Source organism: Panthera leo, chromosome D1 (genome assembly GCF_018350215.1).
Source record: "Panthera leo isolate Ple1 chromosome D1, P.leo_Ple1_pat1.1, whole genome shotgun sequence".
In the NCBI taxonomy this organism is placed as follows: domain Eukaryota; kingdom Metazoa; phylum Chordata; class Mammalia; order Carnivora; family Felidae; genus Panthera; species Panthera leo.
Window position 1 is genome coordinate 100,679,904 of NC_056688.1, and position 27,928 is coordinate 100,707,831.

Here is a 27,928-nt window from a genome sequence, read left to right on the forward strand (position 1 = left end):
ACAGCCACTCAGATCCGATGGTTAGAGAGTTACCCATGTCATGTGGGTTTGTTAGGGTCCCGCCAACCATGTGCTTAACTATTTATATGCTCGTATTCCATATAATTTCATTTTAAAGACTGTAACTTCTTTCGCAGTGTGTGATAATTTGGTTACGATAAAAATGGTTTAGCATACGTTAGTTTTAGTTATGCATTATTTATAAGCAAAGTTCTAGTTAAGAAAAATTAAAACATTTTCAAGTTGGCAGTGAATTTCCTTGTGCCCCGTTCTTGGGCTTGTCTACAATCCTCCATATTGCGGCTAAGATACAGCCTTGCTTATGCTTGAATATCTACAATAATGAAGAATTTCCTGTATTTCAAAATACTTGCCATCCTAGAATAGACTAGTTTCATCCGAGTCAACGAAGGTAAGTTCATGCTACATTCTGTTACACTAAGAGAAAATATGAACTCAAGCCAGGAACTGTGCAATCATGACCTGAGCCGAAGTCAGACGCTTAATGGACTGAGCCACCCAGATGCCCCTAACTATACTTTTATAGTGTAAAAAAATCAGGCTAAGGATTGGGGTTAAACATTCCCGAAGAGGACCAATCTGCCATTAAACTAACCTAAATGTTTTCCCTAGCAGATTGTTGAAATTGAGGTTTACCTCATCAGTTATTAAATCTGTGTTATGATTTTTTTTAATTTTCCCACTGGCCTTGGTTGCATATGTGTGCCTGATGCTTTCTGTGGTTCTAAACTAATCACTCAGAGAAGGAAGTTTGTAAAAGAAAGATGAATGTTTTGAACCACGCGTGTCATGGGCTATTTCATATTGCCTCATTTATTCCTCATTAAAATTCTGAATTAGGTCATGATATCTTAATTGTAAAATGAGTAAGATGAAGTTTAAAGAGATGAAGTGATTCTCTCAAGGATCCCCCTGGTCAGTTTATTGAAGGTGCCTCAATGTTTCCACCTCTTTCTCTGTAGTTACTATTCTAACCATTTGTACAATGGTTGGCTGAAGTTCTTTATTCATCAACTGTAACTTTAGTTTTTACACAAGAGGGGTCCTTAATATCTCTGTGATCAAAATGTTTTTATGACAATAACTCTCCTCTCCTGACGTTTCCCTTTTACATATTCTCACCGCAGCGACCATGTCTAATGTTGCATCAGATTACAGGATGAGATACATATTAAGAACTATTGTGGATTAAATGCCAATGATGATTTAGAAACAAATAAGAATTCTGATTTAAGCAATTTACATGTTGGTAAAACTGAACGGACATTGTTTCAAAATGATTAAAAATGAGAGAATTCCAAAAACATGTATATTAAATAGTCCATATATCTTTATTCACATAAATACTCAGAAAGACAGACTGGCTGTCTGTTAACCCATCGTGCATATTCTTTTCTCCCCAGATAAAGATTCAAAATGGTCTTTTCACTGCTGCCCTTTATGACATCCATCGCGTCCCTCTCAGTTGTCCCCATGAAATTAGCCCCAGATTGAGGGAGAATCAGGATTTCTGTCTGCCCACATCTCCAGTGTATTACTTTCACATCCTGAGAAATGCTTAGATTCTCTTGATCTAAGTCTTTTCTATATAAATTCAGAGATTTGGATTGGTCAGGTGAATTCTGCCTTTAATCTGTTTGCAGTCTTATTGTATAATAATTATTTTTAAATCAAATCATTTCAGGTAAATAAATGTATCTGAAAAATTCACATTGTTTCCACTTCATTATCAAAGAATCAACATCAATTGCCATGAGTAGATTTAGGTCAATGAACTCTACCTTCCTAAAACTTGTCAACGCTCTTTAGGAAAGGTGAACTGCTGAATACTCTGTAACTGATAATTATTTTCAAAAAAAGTAGGAACAAACTAAAAATTACTCTTTTGTGAAGTTAGAGTTTTGAATAACAATTTAAAACAGAATTGCTGTCCTACAGTAAGGACCATTTCCTAAATGTCTCTTTCTTAAAAAGAATATATATCTATATCATCTGTATCTAAATCTACATCTGTAGAGATATACTGCACATATATGTGTATATATGTATGTGTATATATAATAGTCTCCAAAACTATGAAATGCATAGATACTGATTTTGAGAATCCCTAGAGTTGATGGTTTCTATATAACTTTGCTACAAAAGCATTCTCTTGTTTTGTTTTGTTTTAAATAGACACTTGATGGCTCAGATATGACTGTCATATCAGGTCTGGAGAAATGTAGAAGGTGCACTAGCTGTCCAAACCCACTGGGGACAGAGAATTCCTCATCAGTGAGGAAGATAACTCCTGGAAGTCCATTCTGTCTCAGTTCTTGACTAATTTTGTACTGATTAAATAATGTCTTAAAATTATGTATCGGATACAAAAGATTCAAATACAAGAGCCATGATGTGTGCACCATTCAAATGTACTTGGGCAACTTATTTTATTTATTTATTTATTTCCTGAGAGAGAGAGAGAAAGAGAACAAGGGAGAGAGGCAGAGGGAGAAAGAGAGGACCTTAGCAGGCTCCACACTCAGCACAGAGCCTGATGCAAGGCTCAATCCCACAACCCTAGGGTCATGACATGAGTCCAAAGGACACTCAACTGAGCCACCCAGGCACCCCCATAATTGGGCAATTTAATGATTTTTATCCAATCTTTAATGTTTGTTATCACAAACAGTATTTGTATTTTTAAAATTGTCTTTAACACATGAAATGTAAATAGAAAAAGGAATGAAATTGCTAAATATTTTCCACAATTTTCAGCCATGAGTTGACATTCTTGTTTTCTTGTATACTTTTTCACCGTTCTTTGCTTTCTAAAATAACAGCAATTCCATTGGTTTAGTATGACCTATTGGCAATGTTTGGTCACATAGCAAAAAAAGAGTGTGCTTTAAACAAATTAAGTTTAGCAATTCGGTCTGGTATATTGCCATTTCCTGAGGATTCAGTGCCAGATAAGTCAGGGAATTTGACCAAAAAATGATAAAAATAGGAACTTTCAACACACATTTAAAATACATGCAACAAAGCATTTTTTGACTTAAGCTCATTTTTAAAACTCTTCTTTGCTACATAATAATGTAATTAACAATGATAAATAGGTTTTAATTTTTAAAATATTTAAATATTTAAAAATCATTACCAGTAAGATTGAGAAAAATACATCATTATTCCCATTATCCCCATTATAGAATTATTCTGCAATACTTTTATAGACTAAAAGACTTAATGAAAATGATAAGACAGCTTAATTTAATAAATTGAGAATAATTAATATTAATATTATATTCATGTCAAGCTACTTAGTAAATTTTATATCATTGTGTTCATACTGTGTCCAACAAATTTATGTTTTCTTTCCTTCAGATACCTAATTCATTTCAGTGTCACATACAGCAAACTCAAGTATATGGAGAGCCAGAGAAACACCTCAGAATTCGTTCTTCTAGGACTTTCGTATGACCAGAACGTACAAATATTTTGCTTTGTGCTCTTCTTATTCTGTTATGTTGCCCTGTTGGCAGGAAACCTGCTGATCCTCGTCTCCATTCGATGCAGCCCTCTTTTCCACCAACCCATGTACTATTTCCTCAGCCACTTATCCTGTATGGACATCTGCTATACCTCTAGTGTTACACCCAAATTCATTGCTGACCTACGAGGGGGGACAAAAACGATCTCCTACGGTAATTGCATGTTCCAGGTCTTTGCTATGCACTTCTTTGGGAGTACTGAGGTCTTTGTCCTCACAGTCATGGCCTTTGATCGCTACGTGGCTATCTGCAAACCTCTCCACTACCTGCTTATCATGAACAGGACAAGATGCAATCTTCTAGTCTTGGCTGCTTGGGCTGGTGGGGCTCTCCATTCTCTTCCTCAATTATCGATGACCATCCAGTTGCCATTTTGTGGACCTAATGAGATTGACCACTATTTTTGTGATATCTTGCCTTTGTTGAAAGTTGCCTGTACTGATACCTACATCACTGGTGTCCTTGTGGTTGCCAATTCAGGTCTGGTCGCTTTAGTGACCTTCGTTGTCTTATTTGTTTCTTATGTCATTATATTGTTTAGTCTAAGACATCGTTCGGCCGAGGGAAGACACAAAGCCCTCTCCACCTGTGGGTCTCATATCACTGTGGTCATCTTATTTTTTGGACCTTCAATCTTTGCCTACCTTCGACCTCCGACCACGTTCCCCCAGGACAAAATATTTGCTCTATTTTACACCATCATCGCTCCTATGTTCAATCCCTTAATCTACACCCTGAGAAATACAGAGATGAAAAGCGCGATGAGAAAAGTTTGGTGTCAAACATTATTTTCGAAGGAAGCACACAATTAATCCGAGGAAACATACAGCTAAGCATCTTTATAAACGAAAAGGGCCTGATGTGACAAGAAAAGCTAAGAAATATTTCTGGGTGGAGCCTGGGTGGCTGATTTGGTTAATCATCTGACTCTTGGTTTTGGCTCAGGTCATGACCCACAGTTCATGAGTTTGAGCCCCGCATCAGGCTCAGCATTGACAGCGTGGAGCCTGTTTGGGATTCTTGCCCCTCCCCCCCACCCTGCTCTCTCTCTCTCTCAAATAAAATTTTATATATTGTTTTTTATTTTTAATGCTTTGTTTATTTATTTATTTATGGAGAGAGAGAGAGAGAGAGAGAGAGAGAATGCACAAGTAGGGGGGAGGGACAGAGAGAGAAACTGAAATAGAATCCGAAGCAGTCTCTGAGCTGTCAGCACAAAGCCCAGTGCGGGTCTTGAGCTCACAAGCTGTGGAATCATGACCTGAGTCAAAATAAGATGCTTAACCAACGGAACCACTCACGTGGTCCAAAATAATTTTTTTTTTTTTAAATGCTGAGATGGGGCGCCTGGGTGGCTTAATCGGTTGAGCATCCGACTTTGGCTCAGCTCATGATCTCACAGTTTGTGGGTTACAGCCTGTGTCAGGCTCTGTGCTGACAGCTCGAAACCTGGAAACTGCTTTGGATTCTGTGCCTCCTTCTCTCTCTGCCCCTCCCCTGCTCGCACTCTCTCTCTGTCTCTCAGCAATGAATAAACATTTAAAAAAAATAAAAATTTAAATAAAATTTAAAAATGCTGAGAAATATTTCATAGACTTTATATAACATCATTATCATGAATAGAATGCATAAGAAAAAGAATTAGAAAGAAATTTAATGGAATAGCTAAATGAATATGAATTCCCACTTACCAGAATTAATTAAAAACTTAATCTTATGGAGTATTAAGGAGGTGTGGATAGAATCACCTGCAGAAAAAAACTGTCTGAGCCAAAGCAAATAAGGCAATGCTATTAAGTCAGTGAATTATAAAGGCAAAAAAATTTTAATGATAATTATAGTAAATAAACTGGGCTTATACACCAGTCCTCAAAATGATACATGTTCTGCAGTAGTGAAGTTGAAATCTACAATTAAAATAATGACTTTAACTCATCATGAATGTCTTTATGATAGAACATTCACTTATTTCTCCTCTAGTGGCACCCAGAAATCATCTGTGTTACAAAGTGATCAATAGTAGAACCTGTTTTAAAGTGCTTCCTGGTGATCAGTTCTTCTGATTTATATTAAAAATAACAAAAATATCTAGTTAAGACAGAACAAGAATCAATAATTTAAGATAATCCAAACATAACTATTTCTTATTCCACCTACTGACTAGAATATAAAACATTTGCCATAAAACTTAAGGGACTGAATAATAAAATGTAAGTGCTGACTAACCCCTACCTGCCTAAAATTGATAAGTGGAAAGTTATTTGATCCAGAACCAAAGACCTTTTCTGTTATAAAGAGAAAAAAAAGCCTAGAAAAAGACAAATTAAGATATAGTCTAACACCTAAAACAAACCAAAGTACATTTTGCAAGCACATTTTTGGCTGCATATGGATGTTTATAGCTGTTTTATTCATAACTGCCAAACCTTGGAAATAAGCAAGATGCCCTTCCATAGGTGACTAGATAAATAAATTGTCATCCATGTGGATAATTATTATTATTATACTGAATATTATAATTATATACTGAATAATATAATTATATATTATAAAGTGAATGAAGACAATCTGAAAAGACTACATAGTTACATGATTTGAACTGTAGGAATCCTGGAAAAGGCAAAGCAATGGGGCAAAGCAATGGAGACATCAAGAACATCAGTGTTTGCCAAGGGTTAGCAGGGGGATCACAAAGCATTGTTAGGTATGTTACTACAGTTGTGGATACATAAAATGTACTACACCAAGGGTGAAGTCTAATGGAAACTATAAATTTAGGGAGATAACGATGTGTCAATGCAGATTCTTCTGATTGTAACTAAAGTATCACTCTGGTGGTAGGGCTTGTCTGTGTGTGGGGACAGGGGGTATATGGAACTCTTTGTACTTTCTGCTCAATTTTGCCGTGAACTTAAAACAACTTTAAAAGATAAAGTTGGGGCGCCTGGGTGGTTCAGTCGGTTAAGCCTCTGACTTCAGCTCAAGGTCATGATCTTGCGGTTCGTGGGTTTGAGCCCCACATCAGGCTCTGGGCTGACAGCTCAGAGCCTGGAGCCTGTTTCAGATTCTGTGTCTCCCTCTCTCTCTGCCCCTCCCCTGCTCACACTCTGTCTCTGTCTCTCTCTTTCTCAAAAATAAATAAAGATCTTAAAAAAAGTAAAAAAAAAAAAAAAAGATAAAGTTTATCGGGGTAGTTAGGTGGCCCAGCGGTTAAGCATCTGACTCTTCATTTCAGCTCAGGTCATGATCTCATGTTTCCTGGGTCTGAGACCCACTTCCTGCTTTGCACTGACAGCATGCGGAGCTGCTTGAAATTCTCTTTCTCCTCTCTCTGCCCCTCCCCCTGCCCACATGTATGCTCTCTCTCTCGCTCTCAAAAGAAACTTAAAGCAAATTTAAAAATATACACTTTATTAATTAAAATATACACTATGGAACGGCAGATACATCAAATCATGTTGTAACTGGAATGAACAGACATCTGAAAAAGACTTTCTACAGAAACCAGAAAAAAAATTATGAAAGACCTTTTTTGCGTGCTTAATAGGGTTTAATTAAAGGTCACTTAAGAAACACAGCAAATATCATTGTGGAGAAGATGCTAGATAACAGAATTTTATTAAAAAGAAGATGGTTATAAAATGGAAAGTGTTTTAGAATATGTAAATAAAATGCAAGAGGTACAATGAGTCTGTAGACAGTGTATAAAGAGGCATAAAGAACAGAAAACACAATGAGGAAGGTAAAATTAACCAGAACTGTCACAGCAGAGAGGAAGTGGAAAGATGGTTTCAGGATTTATTCATAAAGAAATAGGGGCGCCTGGGTGGCGCAGTCGGTTAAGCGTCCGACTTCAGCCAGGTCACGATCTCGCGGTCTGTGAGTTCGAGCCCCGCGTCAGGCTCTGGGCTGATGGCTCGGAGCCTGGAGCCTGTTTCCGATTCTGTGTCTCCCTCTCTCTCTGCCCCTCCCCCGTTCATGCTATGTCTCTCTCTGTCCCAAAAATAAATAAAAAACGTTGAAAAAAAAATTAAAAAAAAAAAATAGACATTAAAAAAAGAAATAAAACTATCGCCAGATTAAAACTCTTCTTCTAGGCATGTTCTAGAATGTTTAATTACTTAGTTGGACCAAATAAAATTGTCACTAAAAATGAAATAATGGTTCAGATAATTAAACAACAGATTCATTTTAATGGCCTCTTTTAAATGGTGGTTATTTATTTTCATGATCATGCTTTCTTAATAACATGACTTTCTCTTTTAAAACATGATTAGTGGTGAAAATTATTATTTGCAATCAATATTGATCTGGTGTTAATGACGTTTTCTGATACAAATCTAGACACACATTCCATGTTAATGAGGCTTTAGCATTCTATAATACTAACAACTTTCATAGAAATCACTTTGGACTTCTTACAGTGAATGTTATGTTTAATAAGTTGAGAGCATTTTCTTTTTTTTTTAAAATAGAGATATAAATGATGTATAGCATTATATTAGTTTCAGATGTACAACAAAATGATATGATTTATTGCAAAATAATCACCACAGTAAGTCTAGCTAACATCCATCCCCACAGATGTTTGCATATTATTTTCTTGTGATGAGAGCTTTTAGATTCTACACTTTCTCACTCATTTTTATTACACAAACTCCTGCCAGAGGATTTGAAATTGTAGAGTTTTTAATTATTCCATATCAGAATTTAAGATACATCTCGAGATTTCAATAGTAAATTCCAAGCATATTTTGCTATCATTTGAGGCTTAAACTATTTACAAAAATTATATCCACTTCTATGTTTATGGATGTGAATATATTGACAAAAATTGCATGTTATAAAAAGAAAGAAAACATAAATGGAAAAAAAAAGAGAAAGACCTATTTTTGACATATAAACTCAAAGGTATTAAAGACTATCCTGTGAAAAGTAGCTAAAGCCTTTTGGGGCAAATTCTTCTTGAGTTGTTAACAGCATTCAAATTCATGCTTGCAACTTTAGAATATCTCAATTTTTTTAAAGTTACACGCAGAAAATATGCTATTTTATATTCATGAGTGAGCTTTGTACAGCGCATCAGCATAAACTGTCAAGGATTTCAGGGCATCAATATGGACTTAAAAGAAGTACTTATATGATACATTTGTATAGAATTTTAAATAAAATATCTTAAACATTGTAATGGCATATTCTCATGAATAAGTTTTTACATGGATTTAATTTTTTAATTAAAAAAATTTTAATGTTTACTTTTATTTCTGCGAGAGAGAGACCAAGTGCGAGCAGGGGAGGGGCAGACAGAGAGGGAGACACAGAATCGGAAGCAGGCGTCAGGAAGATTTTATTTTTTAACCGATTTAGGTTGGCAGAAACATTACACAAAAAGTACAGTGATTTCCCATATAGAAGTTCAGCCCCCTCACAATTTCTATCACCTAACATTTCATATTAGTGCGGTACATTTGTTACCACTGACAAACCAATATTGATGCTGTTTTCCTAAAGTCTGTAGCTTACTTTAGGATTTGCTCTTGGTGTGGTTGGGTTTTGTGGATTTTGACCTATGCATTATATCACATATCCACCACCGTCCAAAACAGTTTCCTTTCCTGAAAAATGCCCTGTGCTCCACCGACTTATCCTTTTTTCTCTCATCCTGAATCTTTATCACCCACTGATTTTCTTTTTTCTTTTTTTTTTTTTTTTACAATTTCCACAGTTTTTCTTTTTCCAGAAAGGGAATTCATAATTCATTTCTGTGATATCAATATTTCTGTTTCAAAACCTAAATATCCTCCTTGGGATTATCTCATGTATTGCTTTAATAATTAATATTTTAAAATTCACTATTGTCTATTGCTTGCACTCTCCCCTTCTGCCACATAAATATGTCAATCGTCCTTAATTTCGTTCATCTATGCTACAGTCCTAATAACTAATATTATAAACAAATTACTATAATTAGTATGATTCAAGGGGAACCTAACACCCTCAAAGTTAGGTGGAATCAGTATGAAATCATGTAGATTTTACCAAGAGGATACAATTATGATAATAAACCCAACCATCAAAGCCTTCCCAGTATCAGAGAACTACCTCAGAAACATGAATTTTCTCACCAACTCCTGTTACTGTTCTAGAAGGATGTCGGTAAACACATCATAAGATTTCAGAATATAACCCCAAGGACTGGAAGGGAGATTATTAGATTGCATACTATCCTTTACAACTTGAAGCTCCTATTATTACTTGAACAATTTCTTTAATAATTATTAATATTTAATACTTTAATAATTGATAATTCAAAATCATTAAATTAATAGTTTAAATTTAAATTTAATAATTTAATAATTAATATTCAAGTAATAATTATTACTTGAATAATAATTACTTGATACTTTCTGTCAAGTCAGGAAGAACAACTAAATTGAAGGTTAACGGTCAGATATGATGAGATGGAAATGCCTGATGAAGGACACTGGATGAGAGAAAGCCTGCCAGTCTGTGGTTGTGAGTCTATAGGGTGGTACAGAAGAGCAGAAGACACCAGGAGTCGACACGAAGAGGGGCAGGGAAAGCACTAGATCAAAACCACAAATTTTTAGACGAGACAGGTGGAGACAGAACGGTGAAGGGTATCTAAGTTGTAGACCTTAATATCTGTTTGTACCTTATGCTAAGCTATTCCTCTACGTAAAACCGACTTAACACCAACCGGTCTGTCTTCAGATTGCTTATTTTCCTGAAAGAAGTAGTGTTCATGCCCCCAGGACAGGATTATATTAGCTCAACCATAAGAAGATTATATTCTTGGGGCATCCGGGTGGCTCAGTCGGTTAAGCGTCCGACTTCAGCTCAGGTCATGATCTCACGGTTCATGGGTTTGAGCCCTGTGTGGGGCTCTGTGCTGACACCTCGGAGCCTGGAGCCTGCTTCACATTCTGTGTCTCCCTCTCTCTCTCTCTGCCCCCTCATGCTTGTGCTCACTCTCTCTCAAAAATAAATAAATAAACATGAAAAAATATTATATTCTTTGTAGGCTTCTAGGTATGCCCAAACTATGAAGAAATACTTGAAACTTCCATTCGTTTTTAGCCATCTGAGATCAACTTCTTGCGCCATAATTTCCCATGGTATTTTTCACTGCTGCATTCTTCAGCATATAAATCAGAGGGTTTAGCAAACATTTCCCATTTGTATAAAACACAGCTATCATCTTTTTTTTTTTAAGTTTATTTTTGAGAGTGACAGAGCGCGAGTCGGGGAGGGGCAGAGAGAGAGAGTGAGACCCAGAACCTGAAACAGGGTCCAGGCTCCTAGTTGTCGGCACAGAGCCGGTGGCAGCCAGAAGCTGCTGGTTGCAGCCCTACGGTGGGGCCTGATCATGGGGCCGGACCCTGGGGCTTGAACTCATGAGCCAGTCTCATGACTCAGGTCAGATCATGACCTGAGCTGAAGTCGGACCCTTAACTGACTGAGCCACCCAGGCGCTCCAATCACAGCTATCATCTTATCCATGGGGAAGGTGGTTGCAGGGCGTGTGTATATAAATAGGCAAGGACTGAAGAACAAGATGACCACAATGATGTGGGAGACACAGGTGGAGAAGGCTTTTCTCCTCCCTTCAGCACTGTGGTTTCTCAGAGAATACAAGATATTAACATAGGAGCACATCAGCATGACAAAACTCAGGGTACAAATGGCCCCGCTATTGGACCAAGAGTAGATTGATTACGTAAATGTCTGTACAGGCGAGTCTCAACAATGGCTGCAAGTCACAAAAATAGTGATCGATCACATTGGGACCACAGAAGGGTAAACTCAAGGCCAGAAAAATCTGAGCTAAAGAACGTACACAGTACCCCACCCAGGCCATAGCCACCAGCACAGCACAGACCCGTCGACTCATGATGGTTGTGTAGTGCAGGGGTTTACAGATGGCCACATAGCGGTCAGCGGCCATGAGGATAAGAATGAAGATCTCCAGGCAGCCAAAGAAATGGAACGAGAAGACCTGTATCACGCACTCACTGAGATAGTGGTCTTTTTTGAAAGGGCATCCACAATCATTCTAGGGGCTACGGAAGTACAGAAGCAGGTGTCAGATAAGGATCGGTGGGCTAGGAAGACTCACACGGGACTCCTGAGTTCCCCGGGGGGCCTTGACAGTGGTAATGATCAGAACGTTACCCAGCAACATGCCCAAATAAAGAAGCAAGAAAATGACAAACACTGTTTTCCTCCTAACAGGATCCCCTGTCAACTGGAGCAGAAAAATTTAACATTATTCAGCTGCATGATCATGAGTGAGAAGGGGAAGTCTGAAAAGATTTGTCTGTGAAAAAATAAAGAAATTGATTTACGGTGTGCTAGGAGACGTTATGGAATATTTTAAGCAAAATAATTCATGATACCGTGTGTGATTGTGGGATATTTTCAGCAAAAATAAATATTCCTATCAGGTACACTTTGTGGGTGTTTTTTTTTTCCATGTCAATACAGTATTTTGTTTTTAATTTTTAATGACCACTTCAATGGGCATTATGAGTCCCAAATTATCTTACTAGTGTGATACCTTTCTCAGCACTCCTCAATGTTTATTTACTTTGAGAGAGAGAGAGAGAGAGAGAGAGAGGGAGGGAGAGAAGGGGCAGAGAAAGAGGGAAACACAAACCAAAGCAGGCTCCAGGCTCTGAGCTTTCAGCACAGAGCTGGACACGAGGCTCAAACTCACAGACTGTGACAGCATGACCTAAGCTGAGGTCAGATGCTTAACCCACTGAGCCACCCGGGGAACCCCTAGCACTCTTCAAATATAGCCCCCTGCTAGATTTGACATGATTCGGATTGATTTTGCCAATTCAGTGATTATAAAATTATGTGGCCCCATACTATTATTTCCTTCTTTATTTATATTTTAAATACATTTAATAAATACTGGGGTCCTGTTTTGCATCGTATATGGCTCAACTTATAGGATTTGACTGTTCTTGGAGGTTCATGAAGATTCATGTGACCTCACATGCCACTCCCAATCTTATAAAGAATGTCCTTTTGATGCATATGTTTATATATCACGTATTTGTTACACGTATTTTTATAAATGTATTATTTGTAAATCCAACATCTTCTGCTTCTCTGCATACCTTCTCACATATAGCAGCTTTAAAGGAGGAACAGGAAATACAACATTTAAATAATATGCCGGAAATTTCAAACATATTTGTAATATGTAGGACTTGATCAATACAAATGAACAGAAGTGAATATTCTTTCATATTTGAAAATATCTCACATATCCCTGTTTCTGTTTTTCTTTCTCCAATTTCTGAATGGCAACCTGAGAGCCCTCAGAGCCTCTGGATATACATTTGTAAGTGAAAGGAGAGAGATAAACTTCATCGTTAATATACTCACAAATCAACTTTTAAAAAAAAAATTTTTTTTAATGTTTATTTATTTTTGAGACAGAGAGAGACAGAGCATGAACAGGGGAGGGTCAGAGAGAGGGAGACACAGAACCCAAAATAGGCTCCAGGCTCTGAGCTGTCAGCACAGAGCCCCACGCAGGGCTCAAACTCACGGACCGCAAGATCACGACCCTAGCCGAAGTCGGAAGCTCAACCGACTGAGCCACCCAGGTGCCCCACAAATCAACTTTTTAACGTAAGTGTCTCAGGCCTTGGGTGGCTGTGTATGGGTATCACCTGGCATTTGGGTGTAGGACCAGATCATGATTGTAGCCCCTTAAGCTGCACATTCACGGAATAGAGCAGAGAAGCAGAAATGAGAAGAAGATGTGATTTTAAAAAGAACATAGCATATGGTCAGTAACTGATTGATTCCTAATTCTTTTCAGTCCTGGAAAAGTCAATGATCACTTTGAAATGTTGGGGTGGTTGAGTGACTCAGTCGACTGAGCATCTGACTTCGGCTCAGGTCATGATCTCGCGGTTCATGGGTTCAAGCCCCGAGTCGGGCTCTGTGCTGACAGCTCGGAGCCTGGAGCCTGCTTGGGATTCTGTGTCTGCCTCCCTCTCTGCCCCTCCCCTGCTTGTCTCTGTCTCTGTCTCTCTCTGTCAGAAACAAACATTAAAAAAAAATACTAAATGTTATTTCTTTCAATGAAGATTTTTTTTTTAATTTGAAATGTTTTCTGGACCAAAATTTCAAGAAAAGCCTTTCTTTAACGTCTTGCTTATCAAGATGAGGTTGGAAGGGACACTATATGCAAATACCAATATAAACTGAAATGTGGTGTATTTAAATATAACCTGGGGGACTTCCTCTTCCTATTGTGTTCCTCCCCAATCTCATATCTCATCCATACTTCCAATAAATTGTCTTACAATATTTTCATGACCATCATTTCAAGAACAAAACCCTTTTCTTTTTTTTTTTCAATTAATTATGTATGTGCTTGTGACAATTTTAGAGACTCTCGCTCAAAAAATAAAAAATAAATAAAAAGGAAACTAACACGTGTGGTTATGAACCACGTATGACACTGGGGTGTTTCATACTATTTCTTGTATTCCTCGTTGTATTTCTGAGTTATATGATATTACCTAATTCTATAATACAGGAAATGAGGCTTAGAGAGTTTAGCAATTAGCCCAACATTCACAAAAGTTATGGAAGAGAGCAAGTTAATTCTGTTTCCTGAGCTCTTTTTAAGATTTGGCATCTAGGAAATAAAGACATTTAATAAAATTGGTAAGACTAATGTTTGAATACTATCCTTGCTTATACTTGGTAGTAGATTTCTCTTACAACCTTGGAAAGATTGGCCAGGTTTTAAATTCTACATATCAACTCCAAATAATTACAATAAAATAAAAAAAAGAGATAAATCCAAGGGGACATTTCACTTAATATCAAACTTCTTAATATAATAAATATTTGACCCATATCTTTCTATAATAACACTGAATGTAAATGAACTAAATGCACCAACCAAAACACATAGGGTATCAGAATGGATAAAACAACAAGACCCATTTATTTGCTGTCTACAAGAGACTCATTTTAGACCTGAGGACACCTTCAGATTGAGAGTGAGGGGATGGAGAACTATTTATCATGCCACTGGAAGTCAAAAGAAAGCTGGAGTAGCCATACTTATATCAGACAAACTAGACTTTAAATTAAAGGCTGTAACAAGAGAGGAAGAAGGGCATTATATAATAATCACAGGGTCTATCCATCACAAAGAGCTAACAATTATAAATGTCTATGCACCGAATACAGGATCCCCCAAATATATAAAACAATTACAAACATAAGCAACCTTATTGATAAGAATGTGGTAATTTCAGGGGACTTTAACACTCCACTTACAGAAATGGATAGATCATCTAGACACACGGTCAATAAAGAAACAAGGGCCCTGAATGATACATTGGATCAGATGGACTTGACAGATATATTTAGAACTCTGCATCCCAAAGCAACAGAATATACTTTCTTCTCGAGTGCTCATGGAACATTCTCCAAGATAGATCATATACTGGGTCACAAAACAGCCCTTCATAAGTTTACAAGAATTGAAATTATACCATGCATACTTTCAGACCACAATGCTATGAAGCTTGAAATCAACCACAGGAAAAAGTCTGGAAAACCTCCAAAAGCATGGAGGTTAAAGAACACCCTACTAAAGAATGAGTGGGTCAAACAGGCAATTAGAGAAGAAATTAAAAAATATATGGAAACAAATGAAAATGAAAATACAACAATCCAAACGCTTTGGGTTGCAGCGAAGGCAGTCCTGAGAGGAAAATACATTGCAATCCAGGCCTATCTCAAGAAACAAGAAAAATCCCAAATACAAAATCTAACAGCACACCTAAAGGAAATAGAAGCAGAACAGCAAAGACAGCCTAAACCTAGCAGAAGAAGAGAAATAATAAAGATCAGAGCAGAAATAAACAATATAGAATCTAAAAAAACTGTAGAGCAGATCAACGAAACCAAGAGTTGGTTTTTTGAAAAAATAAACAAAATTGATAAACCTCTAGCTAGGCTTCTCAAAAAGAAAAGGGAGATGACCCAAATAGATAAAATCATGAATGAAAATGGAATTATTACAACCAATCCCTCAGAGATACAAGCAATTATCAGGGAATACTATGAAAAATTATATGCCAACAAACTGGACAAACTGGAGGAAATGGACAAATGCCTAAACACCCACACTCTTCCAAAACTCAATCAGGAGGAAATAGAAAGCTTGAACAGACCCATAACCAGCGAAGAAATTGAAGCGGTTATCAAAAATCTCCCAACAAATAAGAGTCCAGGACCAGATGGCTTCCCAGGGGAGTTCTACCAGACGTTTAAAGCAGAGATAATACCTATCCTTCTCAAGCTATTCCAAGAAATAGAAAGGGAAGGAAAACTTCCAGACTCATTCTATGAAGCCAGTACTACTTTGATTCCTAAACCAGACAGAGACCCAGTAAAAAAAGAGAACTACAGGCCAATATCCCTGATGAATATGGATGCAAAAATTCTCAATAAGATACCAGCAAATCGAATTCAACAGCATATAATAAGAATTATTCACCATGATCAAGTGGGATTCATTCCTGGGATTCAGGGCTGGTTCAACATTCGCAAATCAATCAATGTGATACATCACATTAATAAAAGAAAAGATAAGAACCATATGATCCTGTCAATCGATGCAGAAAAGGCCTTTGACAAAATTCAGCAACATTTCTTAATAAAAACCCTCGAGAAAGTCGGGATAGAAGGAACATACTTAAAGATCATAAAAGCCATTTATGAAAAGCCCACAGCTAACATCATCCTCGATGGGGAAAAACTGAGAGCTTTTTCCCTGAGATCAGGAACACGACAGGGATGTCCACTCTCACAGCTGCTGTTTAACATAGTTCTGGAAGTTCTAGCATCAGCAATCAAACAACAAAAGGAAATCAAAGGCATCAAAATTGGCAAAGATGAAGTCAAGCTTTCACTTTTTGCAGATGACATGATATTATACATGGAAAATCCAATAGACTCCACCAGAAGTCTACTAGAACTGATACATGAATTTAGCAAAGTTGCAGGATACGAAATCAATGTACAGAAATCAGTTGCATTCTTATACACTAACAATGAAGCAACAGAAAGACAAATAAAGAAACTGATCCCATTCACAATTGCACCAAGAAGCATAAAATACCTAGGAATAAATCTAACCAGAGATGTACAAGATCTGTATGCTGAAAACTATAGAAAGCTTATGAAGGAAACTGAAGAAGACATAAAGAAATGGAAAAACATCCCGTGCTCATGGATTGGAAGAATATTGTCAAAATGTCAATACTACCCAAAGCTGTCTACATATTCAATGCAATCCCAATCAAAATTGCACCAGCATTCTTCTCGAAACTAGAACAAGCAATCCTAAAATTCATATGGAACCACAAAAGGCCCCGAATAGCCAAAGTAATTTTAAAGAAGAAGACCAAAGCAGGAGGCATCACAATCCCAGACTTTAGCCTCTACTACAAAGCTGTCATCATCAAGACAGCATGGTATTGGCACAAAAACAGACACATAGACCAATGGAATAGAATAGAAACCCCAGAACTAGACCCACAAACGTATGGCCAACTCATCTTTGACAAAGCAGGAAAGAATATCCAATGGAAAAAAGACAGTCTCTAACAAATGGTGCTGGGAGAACTGGACAGCAACATGCAGAAGGTTGAAACTAGACCACTTTCTCACACCATTCACAAAAATAAACTCAAAATGGATAAAGGACCTGAATGTGAGACAGGAAACCATCAAAACCCTAGAGGAGAAAGCAGGAAAAGACCTCTCTGACCTCAGCTGTAGCAATTTCTTACTTGACACATCCCCAAAGGCAAGGGAATTAAAAGCAAAAATGAACTACTGGGACCTTATGAAGATAAAATGCTTCCGCACAGCAAAGGAAACAACCGACAAAACTAAAAGGCAACCAACGGAATGGGAAAAGATATTTGCAAATGACATATCAGACAAAGGGTTAGTATCCAAAATCTATAAAGAGCTCACCAAACTCCACACCTGAAAAACAAATAATCCAGTGAAGAAATGGGCAGAAAACATGAATAGACACTTCTCTAAAGAAGACATCCAGATGGCCAACAGGCACATGAAAAGATGCTCAACGTCGCTCCTCATCAGGGAAATACAAATCAAAACCACACTCAGATATCACCTCACGCCAGTCAGAGTGGCCAAAATGAACAAATCAGGAGACTATAGATGCTGGCGAGGATGTGGAGAAACGGGAACCCTCTTGCACTGTTGGTGGGAATGCAAACTGGTGCAGCCACTCTGGAAAACAGTGTGGAGGTTCCTCAAAAAATTAAAAATAGACCTACCCTATGACCCAGCAATAGCACTGCTAGGAATTTACCCAAGGGATACAGGAGTACTGATGCATAGGGGCACCTGTACCCCAATGTTTATAGCGGCACTCTCAACAATAGCCAAATTATGGAAAGAGCCTAAATGTCCATCAACTGATGAATGGATAAAGAAATTGTGGTTTATATACACAACGGAGTACTACGTGGCAATGAGAAAGAATGAAATATGGCCCTTTGTAGCACCATGGATGGAACTGGAGAGTGTTATGCTAAGTGAAATAAGTCATACAGAGAAAGACAGATACCATATGTTTTCACTCTTATGTGGATCCTGAGAAACTAACAGAAACCCATGGGGGAGGGGAAGGAAAAAAAAAGAGGTAAAGTGGAAGAGAGCCAAAGCATAAGAGACTCTTAAAAACTGAGAACAAACTGAGGGTTGATGGGGGGTGGGAGGGAGGGGAGGGTGGGTGATGGGTATTGAGGAGGGCACCTTTTGGGATGAGCACTGGGTGTTGTATGGAAACCAATTTGGCAATAAACTTCATATATTGAAAAAAAAGAAATATCTGGGGAACTGGTTTCCTGTTTTAAATTTTCTATCTATCTATCTATCTATCCGTTTGGGGGGAGAGAGAGAGAGAATGGGGGAGGGAGAGAATCCCAAGCAGAGTTTGTTTTGTCAACACAGAGCCTGATGTGGGGCTCTCTCCCCCAAATTATGAGATCACGACCTGAGCTGAAATCAAGAGTTGAACGTTTACCTCACTGAGACACCCAGGTGCCCTGGTTTTCTTTTTATATTCAGATGGTTACTGCTATAGAAATATAGCAGTAATAAATCAGATCAATTCACAAATCCTTTTATTTTCTACATCTCCACATTTTCACCTCTTTCTTGTGGCTATTGTCCCCACTTTTGGAAAGGGATAGGGAAAAAGGATGAAGCAAAATACTAACATATTTCTCCCTATGTGCAAACTCATCTAGATGAAAATGTGGATAATCTTGGAAAACCTGTATAGGCACAGAAAGTTTTCTGTATAGATTTCTCCCTTAATTTCTTGTCAGGGTCCATTTACTGTGGAGCCAACCAGAACCTTGATTGAATAGTCATCATTTAGGGGCACCTGGGTGGCTCAGTCGGTTGAGCATCCGACTTCAACTCAGGTCATGATCTCATGGTGTGTGATTTCGAGCCCCGCATCGGGCTCTGTGCTGACAGCTCGGAGCCTGCAGCCTGCTTCGGATTCTCTGCTGTGTCTCCCTCTCTCTCTCTCTCTCCTCCTCCCCTGCTTGCACTCTGTCTCTGTCTCTGACTATCTCTCTCAAAAATAAATAAACATTAAAAAAATTTAAAAAAAATAGTCATCACTTGATGTACTTTGAAAAATGATATAATACTGTAGGGGGCTTACTTTGATGTTGGTTTTTACATGTGAGTGAAAAGGTAAATTGGGAAAAGTAAGCTGATCAATGAGAGAAGCAGATGTCTAAGACACTACAGAGATTAGGTTTTCTCCTCAAGGTTGGCATTTATCCATGTGACACTCTTTGAGCAAACGTGTGTTGTGTGCCTAATGCCAAACACAGACATCAGTGTCATGATATTCAGTGTCTTGAAAATATGGGCAGTCTAGCAGAGGAGAAAGAGAGAGAGAGATGCAAAAGATCAAACGGAGGTCCTGAAAGGTGGTACAAGAGTATCTGTGATAATTAAGAGAACGTGCTCTTTTTGGCCAAGAGGAATGAGAAGTCCTCCTGCAGGAGGTGTGTTTGAGATCAGCTTTAAAAAAGGATAGGTCTGAAATAAGAGAGCATGCTCACTGGAAGGAAACCACAAGCAAGAACCAAAGGGAAAGAACTACCAGGCTTGAACGGGCAAGAGTTGAGAAGGTCAGTTTGGTTGGGGTTTAAGGAACAATGCTGGGGAAAAAAGCTGAAAATCCAGATGTGACCTAATGTGCATTTTGCATGACGTTGGGGATAATAACAATAATAAGAATAATAATATCCTCCCAGAGTCTTTGGAAGCATTGGGCATAATAAAGGAAAAGTCCTTGTGCAGTCCCTGGTACTGAGCACACGTGCAGTAATGTTACTATGACTGGTTTTAGGAGGGCAGGGGGAGGCTGTTCCCTGCATTTGAGCTGAGAAGTGCCACAGTTGAGGCTGTGTGGTGGCTAAAGCAGGAGCCCAAAGGGATGGGCGGGTGGGGAGAGAAATGAGGCGGCTGAGAGACCAGCGAGGTAACAGGTATGCTCTCTGCCTGACAGAATCCATTTCTGGACTTGGCCCCTCTCTTGAGTTGGAACTCAGGGATAGACGATAATGAGAGAATTGGTGAGAGGGAAGAGGAAGAAGAACCAGCGGAAAACAGGGGAGGCAAAAAGCCCTCATCCTTCTTGACCTTTGATGAGAAAATCATTTTTTGTTTTCTTATTGACTCTCCATCCCCATTTGCATATTCTGTCTCAGAATCTGGAAATGGCTTGCACACTGTCAGGGCTGGGGGCATGACTCAGGGCTGAAATTAGGTTTGCATCTTCTTTGTCTGGCAGAAGCATGAGGAGAACCCTGGTTGCCTGGGGACTCCTTTTCTCCCCGGAAATGGCTGCCTCGGCATTGTGGCTTCCTGTTCGTACTGATCAAGCTGATCAAGTCCCTTTTACGTCCTCACATTCTCATGCCCATTTTGAAGCCTGAAGTTGTAAATGATACTGAGTTAACCACAAGGTAAGCTTGTCTTTCAGGGACATAACAAAGTGGGGACCCTTCCTTGCAAGAATATTGATTCTATCATGTTCTTTCTGTCTGGCCCGGCTTTCCTGTGAACTTACTTACGTGGCTCCTCAAAATGTAGTCGAGTTGGAGGCTAATCCAGGCAAAAGGCTGACTGGATGCAAAGGAGTGTTTCCAAATGGTGCTTACTTCGGCATTTCTGTTACACTGGGATTCTCACTGGGGATGGGCAAGAATCTTACAGCTTCAGTAACAGAGCTATTTGCAGACCTTGCCCAGGGTGGAGAGCCACTAGCTCAGACATGGCTGTGCACCTTGCTGAAACCAGATGTCTTCTTTAGCTTCCTGGCATGACTTAGAGGGCGCATATATATATATATATATATATATATATATATATATATATAATAAAATAATAATAAATAATAATGAAAAACATATATATATAAATAAATATTATTGTGGCTTATTTGGCTGGGAAGGTTAAGTGTAAGAGGCAGAAAGCAGATGTCTGCAGGTGTTTCTGTGTTGACGTTGCCTTTGTATAAACTGATGGAGATTCGGCATATTTACAACCAAAGGAATTCAGAAAAAAAAAAAGATGTCATAGGGGATTCTTGATAGGTAAATGTAAATGTAATTGCTTATATTTTTGAAGTACTTTGTGAGGCAATTTGTATGAATTTCTCATCTCTTTTGTAAAGGTAAGGAGACTGAGTTTGGGAAGCTGGATATTCAGTTCAAATGGACTCACCAGCACGCAGTGGAGCTAAGATTCAAACTCAAGTCTCATCATTGGTTCGCTGGAACTCTTTTTTTTTTTTTTTTTTAACATTTATTTATTTTTGGGACAGAGAGAGACAGAGCATGAACGGGGGAGGGGCAGAGAGAGAGGGAGACACAGAATCGGAAACAGGCTCCAGGCTCTGAGCCATCAGCCCAGAGCCTGACGCGGGGCTCGAACTCACGGACTGCGAGATCGTGACCTGGCTGAAGTCGGACGCCCAACCGACTGCGCCACCCAGGCGCCCCACTCTTTGTTTTTTAAATTTGCTTATTTATTTATTTTTGCGGGGGGGGGGGGAGGGCAGAGAGAGAGGGAGAGAGAAAATCCCAAGCAGGCTCCACACTGTTAGCAGAGCCTGACAAGGGCCCCAACTCACAAACTGTGAGATCATGACCTGAGCCAAAAATCGAAGAGTCTGATGCTTAACTGAGTGAGCCACCCAGGTGCCCCACGTTTGCTGAAATTCTTAAGTGTGATACTATACTACCTTGAGACATTGCATAATAAAAGAAAGAACAAAGTATACCATTATAGAATGCTTAATGAATTGTCATTTCTTTAATAAATAAAGAAAATAATATCAGTTAACACCTACTATGGGTAGCTTAATAGTGATTGGTGGTTTGCTTTAGGGGTACATGCTGTGTAATGCATGAGATTCTTATTTCTTGTTGTATCCTAACGGTAACTTTAAAAGGTATATGTAATTATTTCCACTTTACAAAGTTGAAAGCTGAGCTCTGAAGAAGTAAAGTGACTTCCTTAAGATCACCCACAGTTTGTTGCAGAGCTCAGCTTTCACCCAGATCCACCTGCCTATCTTGCTCATTTCCGCTCTTTCCACTGTGTCACGATGCCTTGAGGTAGCGGGTTAATAGGAAAGCAGCACTCAGCATTAAACTTTTTCCATGGGGGAGGGGAAGGAAAGAAAAAGAAAAACAGAAAAAGAAAAAAGAAAAAAAAAGAGGTTCGAGTGGGAGAGAGCCAAAGCATAAGAGACTCTTAAAAACTGAGAACAAAATGAGGGTTGATGGGGGGGAGGGGAGGAGGGTGGGTGATGGGTATTGAGGAGGGCACCTTTTGGGATGAGCACTGGGTGTTGTATGGAAACCTATTTGGCAATAAATTTCACATATTGAAAAAAAACTTTTTCAATAAAAAATACAGATATAATGTATAATATATTTTTGATAACAACAGGATTCTATTTATGAAAAAGAATACAAGAAATGAAAATGAAAGACCTTTATTTCTCTTGAACACAGACATGAAAAACTTTAACAAAACATTAGTAAATCAGATCCTGCAATAAAAACCAATACACCACAGTCTAGGGGGTTCATCCGACCAATAAAAGCCTTGTTTGACAATTAAAAAACAATCAATGTAATTCATCATATTAACAGACCAAATTAAGAGAACCATGATATCATATCAGGAGATGTAGAAAAAGCTTTCAACAGAATTCAACATCTTGTTGTGATTAAAATCCTTGACAATCTAGGAATAAAATGAACTTCATTAGCCAAATAAAAAATATCTAGGGATAACGAAGAACTAATACAATATTTAATGGTAAGAGACTAACTTATTCTCCTCTGTGATCTAGAACAAGGCAAAAATGTCCTTTTTCACCACCGACTACTCAACATTGTTCTGAAAGTTCTAGCTGATTTATTAGACCAAAAAAAAAGTCATACAAAGTAAAAAAACAAGTAAAACTGTCTTTATTTCTATGCAACACAAGTGCCTATGTTAAAATCTCAAGGAATCTACAAGTATCTCGTGAAACTAATAAGTGAGTTAGCAAGTTCATAGGATACACTATCAACATGCATAATTGATTGCCAACAATAGAAAAATAAAATATAAAAATTTTTAAAATTATAATAAAACTTGTTTGCATATAAATTTAATGAAATATGTTCAAGATCTGTATGCAGAAAATTATAAAACAATATTGAAAGGAATCAAGAAGATCTCAGCAAATGGAGAATATACACAATTCATAACTAGAAGACGCAGTAGTGTTAAGGTGTCAATCCTAGCAATTTTTATTTTTTTAAATATCAACAAGGTGATTCTCAAACTGATATGAAAAGGCAAAGCGACTAGAATAGCCAAAATAATTTTAAAAAAACCCACATGTTGCAGGACTCATATTACTATTAATTTAGAATTAATTACATATTATTAGAATTAATTACATATTAATTTAGAATTGCTATAAAGTTACAGTAATCAAGATAGTGTGCTATCAGTGGATGGTCTGGTATTGGTGAAAAGCGTATACACAAAGATCAATGGAACGAAAAGAAAAAGGTGATTTGGTGGAGAAAAGATAGTGTTTTTAACAAACAGTGTTAGAACAACTGGATGTCCACATACAGAAAATGAACTTACACCCGTGACACAGTTTACACAAAATAGCTCAAAATGCATCATAGATATGAAAGTATTTTAAGGGACCCAGGAAGATACACTTAGATTCTTTTTCGAAGGGGAAGAGCATCCACGGAGTAGATGAGTTTTTTGAGCAAACAAGTATGTAGCTAGAAGGAATGGGAGAGTGAAGGCAAAGGTATGTAAGAAAAGAGAAGAGGGATAGGGGATCCCATGGAGAAAATTCTGAGGTCTGAAGGAGATGTAAAAACATACTAAATCAAGTTTGAGGGAGACCTCTAACCACAAGAGAAAAAGATTGGAAAAAGAAAGGTTTAGTTGGATTGTAGGAAATAGACTGATGACGAGGAGATTCCCAGAATCCCTTGGTAATTTGTATTTCAGAAGCAAAACATACTAACAACTTGTGCCAATTTTCAAAGGCTATGACCTCTGGTTATTTTTATACTTTTTATAAATAAGACCCCCAAAGAACCACTAATGTAGAAAATAACAAATGATTATAAACCCATCAACTCTTAGGACAAAAGATAGCATTTCTGTCCTTCCACAGGCTCGTGCTCTATCTCGTTGTGTCACCTCTGTTTTACAGGAATCCTATGTATTATCACATTGTTATGCCCCAGTTCCTTCATATGTGAAATGAGGTTGGTAATATTATTTATTGCGTAGAGTTGTTATAAAGTGAAATAAGCTCAACCCCACCAGTGATTCGTGGCTGACATAAAGCACATGTTTACTAAGTGTTTCCTACAGTTAGTGGAGCTCAGAGGGCAAAGCAGAATCAAACATCAGTTTTGAATATAAATGTAAACAGAAGAAAGGTTATTGAAAATGACATAAGACTAGAGCAAAATTATAGAATGTTCATCTCCACTGTTGGCAAATTATTTCAGTGAGCCTTCCGTAACCCTCAAAGGACATGAAAGAAAGTTCTGTCTGTAAGTTTCCTTAAGGTTTGCCTAAATGGAAATTAATTTACCTTAAATGGAAATTTACCTCAATGGCAATACATCCTTAAAAAACTTACCTCAAAGGGAAGTGTGTTAAAGAATACATGCATCCTCTTCCCCCAGAGAATGATAAAAACACTATATGGGAATGGAAGGGTATCATTTCTTAACATAATGGCCAGATCTAGAGTTTGATCCCCAGATGATAGCAAAGGGTAAAAGAAAGTCAAATTGCATCAACAGCAGATCTCAGTCACTAAGGACCAAGGATCTCAGTCACCAAGGACCAAGGATCTCACGCTGCAGAGGTACCTTTTTTTGCAGGGCATTTGCCATCTGGTTGTGAATCTGCTGTAGTAACTTGGATCTAAGAGGATAATGACCGGTGAATTGATTACTTGGGGACATAAAATAATTAACTCAAACTAAATAAGCAATACCTTGGGAGGAAACACAGGTACTTGGAGGATACAAACAATATTTGAAATTTTATTTAGCATTGGCTCCAAGGCTGAAGCCCTGAGGAATAATGCAGTAATACAAATACTGGGTCTGTATAAACTAGGATTTGACTAGTTTTGGAAAACTAAGTACTCGTCTTGCCTTCAAGCTTTTTTCTTTCCTGAGGTGTGACCTCCTATCATTTGTTTGAAACGAAGTTATGATAGGTGGTGGTAGTTACAAAAAATGCATGAATTTTCTAACTTTTTATGTGTGCATCGAAGGAAATTAGGCAGTGAAACTCATGGGTAACACTCACTGAGCTGATTAAAATTCCAAATCAGAAACTTGAAAGGTAGTCATCCAAATAGTTAAAGAATGCAATTTCAGTGAAGAGGGGACATTAAAAAAATATAAAAGGACAGACTCAAAGTCAGTGCAAAGAAAAAAAAAACGGTGAGTAATTTTTTACCATTATTCTGCATAAATCTGTAATACTTTTGAAAAAAATATTTTTAACTACTATGTTAGGAAAACATTAATTAGCAGCTAATTTTAAAGTAGACTTTGCTGTGAATTCTATAGTCTAAAACTTTTTGGTTTAAGAGAAGACTAAATTGAAAGATCTTGGTTGTCTACTGAGGGTAGCATGACACATTCTAGAAAACTGAGATCAAAGTCATGTGCGAATTCTGCCTTTTTTATTGGATGACTGCACATCAAAAGGACCAATTATTATAACTTTAGGGAGATGGTCAGTAAGACATTGACCACAAATAAAGTAATTTTATTTCTGGAAAAGACATAGGATAATCGAGGCTAGTGCCTTCATTCTTCCTAAGAAACTTATTATCCAAGAGTGTATGGGGTCCCAAATGCAAGGTGTGGCCATATTAGGGCATGCACTCAAATTTTTTTCTCCAACTATTTTTGTTATGTGGCCAATAGCTAAGCATGCAATATCGCTACTCATGCTTGAGAGAATAAGAAATATATGGCTTCCCACAAAAACACGTGAGCTGTACATTTGTTTCTTTCTAGAGTTGGCTTATTTATTCCAGAATCCTGAACTGATTTGGCTTGTGGTTTTTCATGGAGACTTGAGCCTATCTTATAGTTATGTGTTTCCATTGACACATTTTCCATTTAAATGTGAGTGGCTAAAATGGGACCATGAGCCATTCAGGAGAGATCCTGGTTTTGTCTGGAACACTCAGAGATGTATGCAAATTTCCGAGTTGGGCCAGCCAGGGTTCGTGTTAAATTTATGTTGTTGCTTCATTATTTCTCCCTTGAAAGGATGTAGAGTGAGGTATTAAGAAACACAAGCACCGGAGTTGGAAAACTCAGGTTATAAACCCTTGTTTGCTATATACTAATGTGCTACTATGTACAAGTGCCTTAACCTCTGTAAACTAGAGTAATTCGAAGTTATTTTTCTTTGTGTACATTAATTTTAATACAGTAATACTGTCATGTGTGCACTATTTTATTTTTTTAAAAGATGTTTCTCATCTATAATCAAAGCTGAGTCTCAGAACCAGTCTGAATTATATAGAGCAGGGTGTATTTTCCCAGGTTTCAAATGAAGAGAAACTTCTTAAAAGAAATTAACTGCCTTGCGAAAGTCCTATATGAAGTTAGTGGCTAAATTAAGGTGTGTAACCAGGGATTTACCTCAAATTACAATGAATGATTCGATTATACACATAATATTTTTAAAGAGATTAAAATATGTGCCAGGCAATCATAGTATAGTAGCCGTATATCTGTGAAGAAGTTGAACTGATGTCAGGAAATTAAGCATAGCTGTAGCCTTCTGAACCGAGACAAATAGAGATTAAGTAATATTACTAGCGAAGTCCTTACAAATGCAGACGGACTGATGAAATGGCTTTGCTTGAGAACATTCTAAGCCTTTCTTTACTTATAGACTTAAAATTATGTAAAAAGCCTTTATGCTTGACCAAAGATAAGAAACATATTTCAAGTATGTTTAATGAAGGATTCAAGCCAGTAATATATTCAGTATTATAATTTTATGCAAATTAAAATAGCCTCTTTAATTTATTGGCTAATCTCAGTATAATCTGATTTGGAGAATCATCCTGAAGTTATTTCTCTATAATTTTTTCTTAAACTCATTCAAGTTCTTAAAATTCCACTATGGAAATTAATGTTTTTGTTTTAAAATTCTGTCTGCCTTACAGCGGGATTATTCATTGCGTGGGTGACCATGTTAATTTGTTCAGTAATAGAAAGGGTTGAAGAAGAAACTTAAATAGGAATTGATAGAGAAGCCAGGTATGGTATAAAGTTAGGGCTGAAAATACATAGGATGAAAATGCAAACCTCATGAAGATATCTGGTCAAGGTTGAGCATAAGATTTTAAAAATAGTTGGTGACACACATTGCTAAACAGTCAGTGCCATGTTTTCAGGAGCATCTAAGATTTGATTGTGTATTGATCACAGGCAATCATGTTGACTAAGCTAGACATTGATCACAATTTGCTATTAGGTCGTGGAGTCTCCTTAGAGAGTCATTTTAATGGAATACTTGATTTTTTAAATATTTATTTATTTATTTATTTATTTATTTATTTATTTATTTTTCGGGGGTGGGGGGAGGGTCAGAGAGGGAAGGAGAGAATCCCAAGCCTGCTCCAC

The 27,928-nt window shown here is 37.6% G+C and overlaps 1 protein-coding gene and 1 pseudogene across 1 annotated transcript; one reads left to right on the forward strand and one right to left on the reverse strand.

The window, feature by feature from the left end:
• The first annotated feature begins 3,427 nt into the window (after positions 1–3,427).
• Positions 3,428–4,363, forward strand: LOC122200407 (olfactory receptor 4P4-like). The gene has a single exon (XM_042905982.1). It carries the CDS (start codon positions 3,428–3,430, stop codon positions 4,361–4,363), a length of 936 nt encoding a protein of 311 aa, XP_042761916.1.
• A 6,285-nt stretch (positions 4,364–10,648) lies between these two features.
• On the reverse strand, positions 10,649–27,496 carry LOC122201304 (annotated as a pseudogene).
• Positions 27,497–27,928: the final 432 nt, after the last annotated feature.

Bases quoted from the DNA above. Each gene is read 5' to 3' on its own strand.
- LOC122200407 (XM_042905982.1), top strand. From the start codon at position 3,428: ATGGAGAGCCAGAGAAACACCTCAGAATTCGTTCTTCTAGGACTTTCG.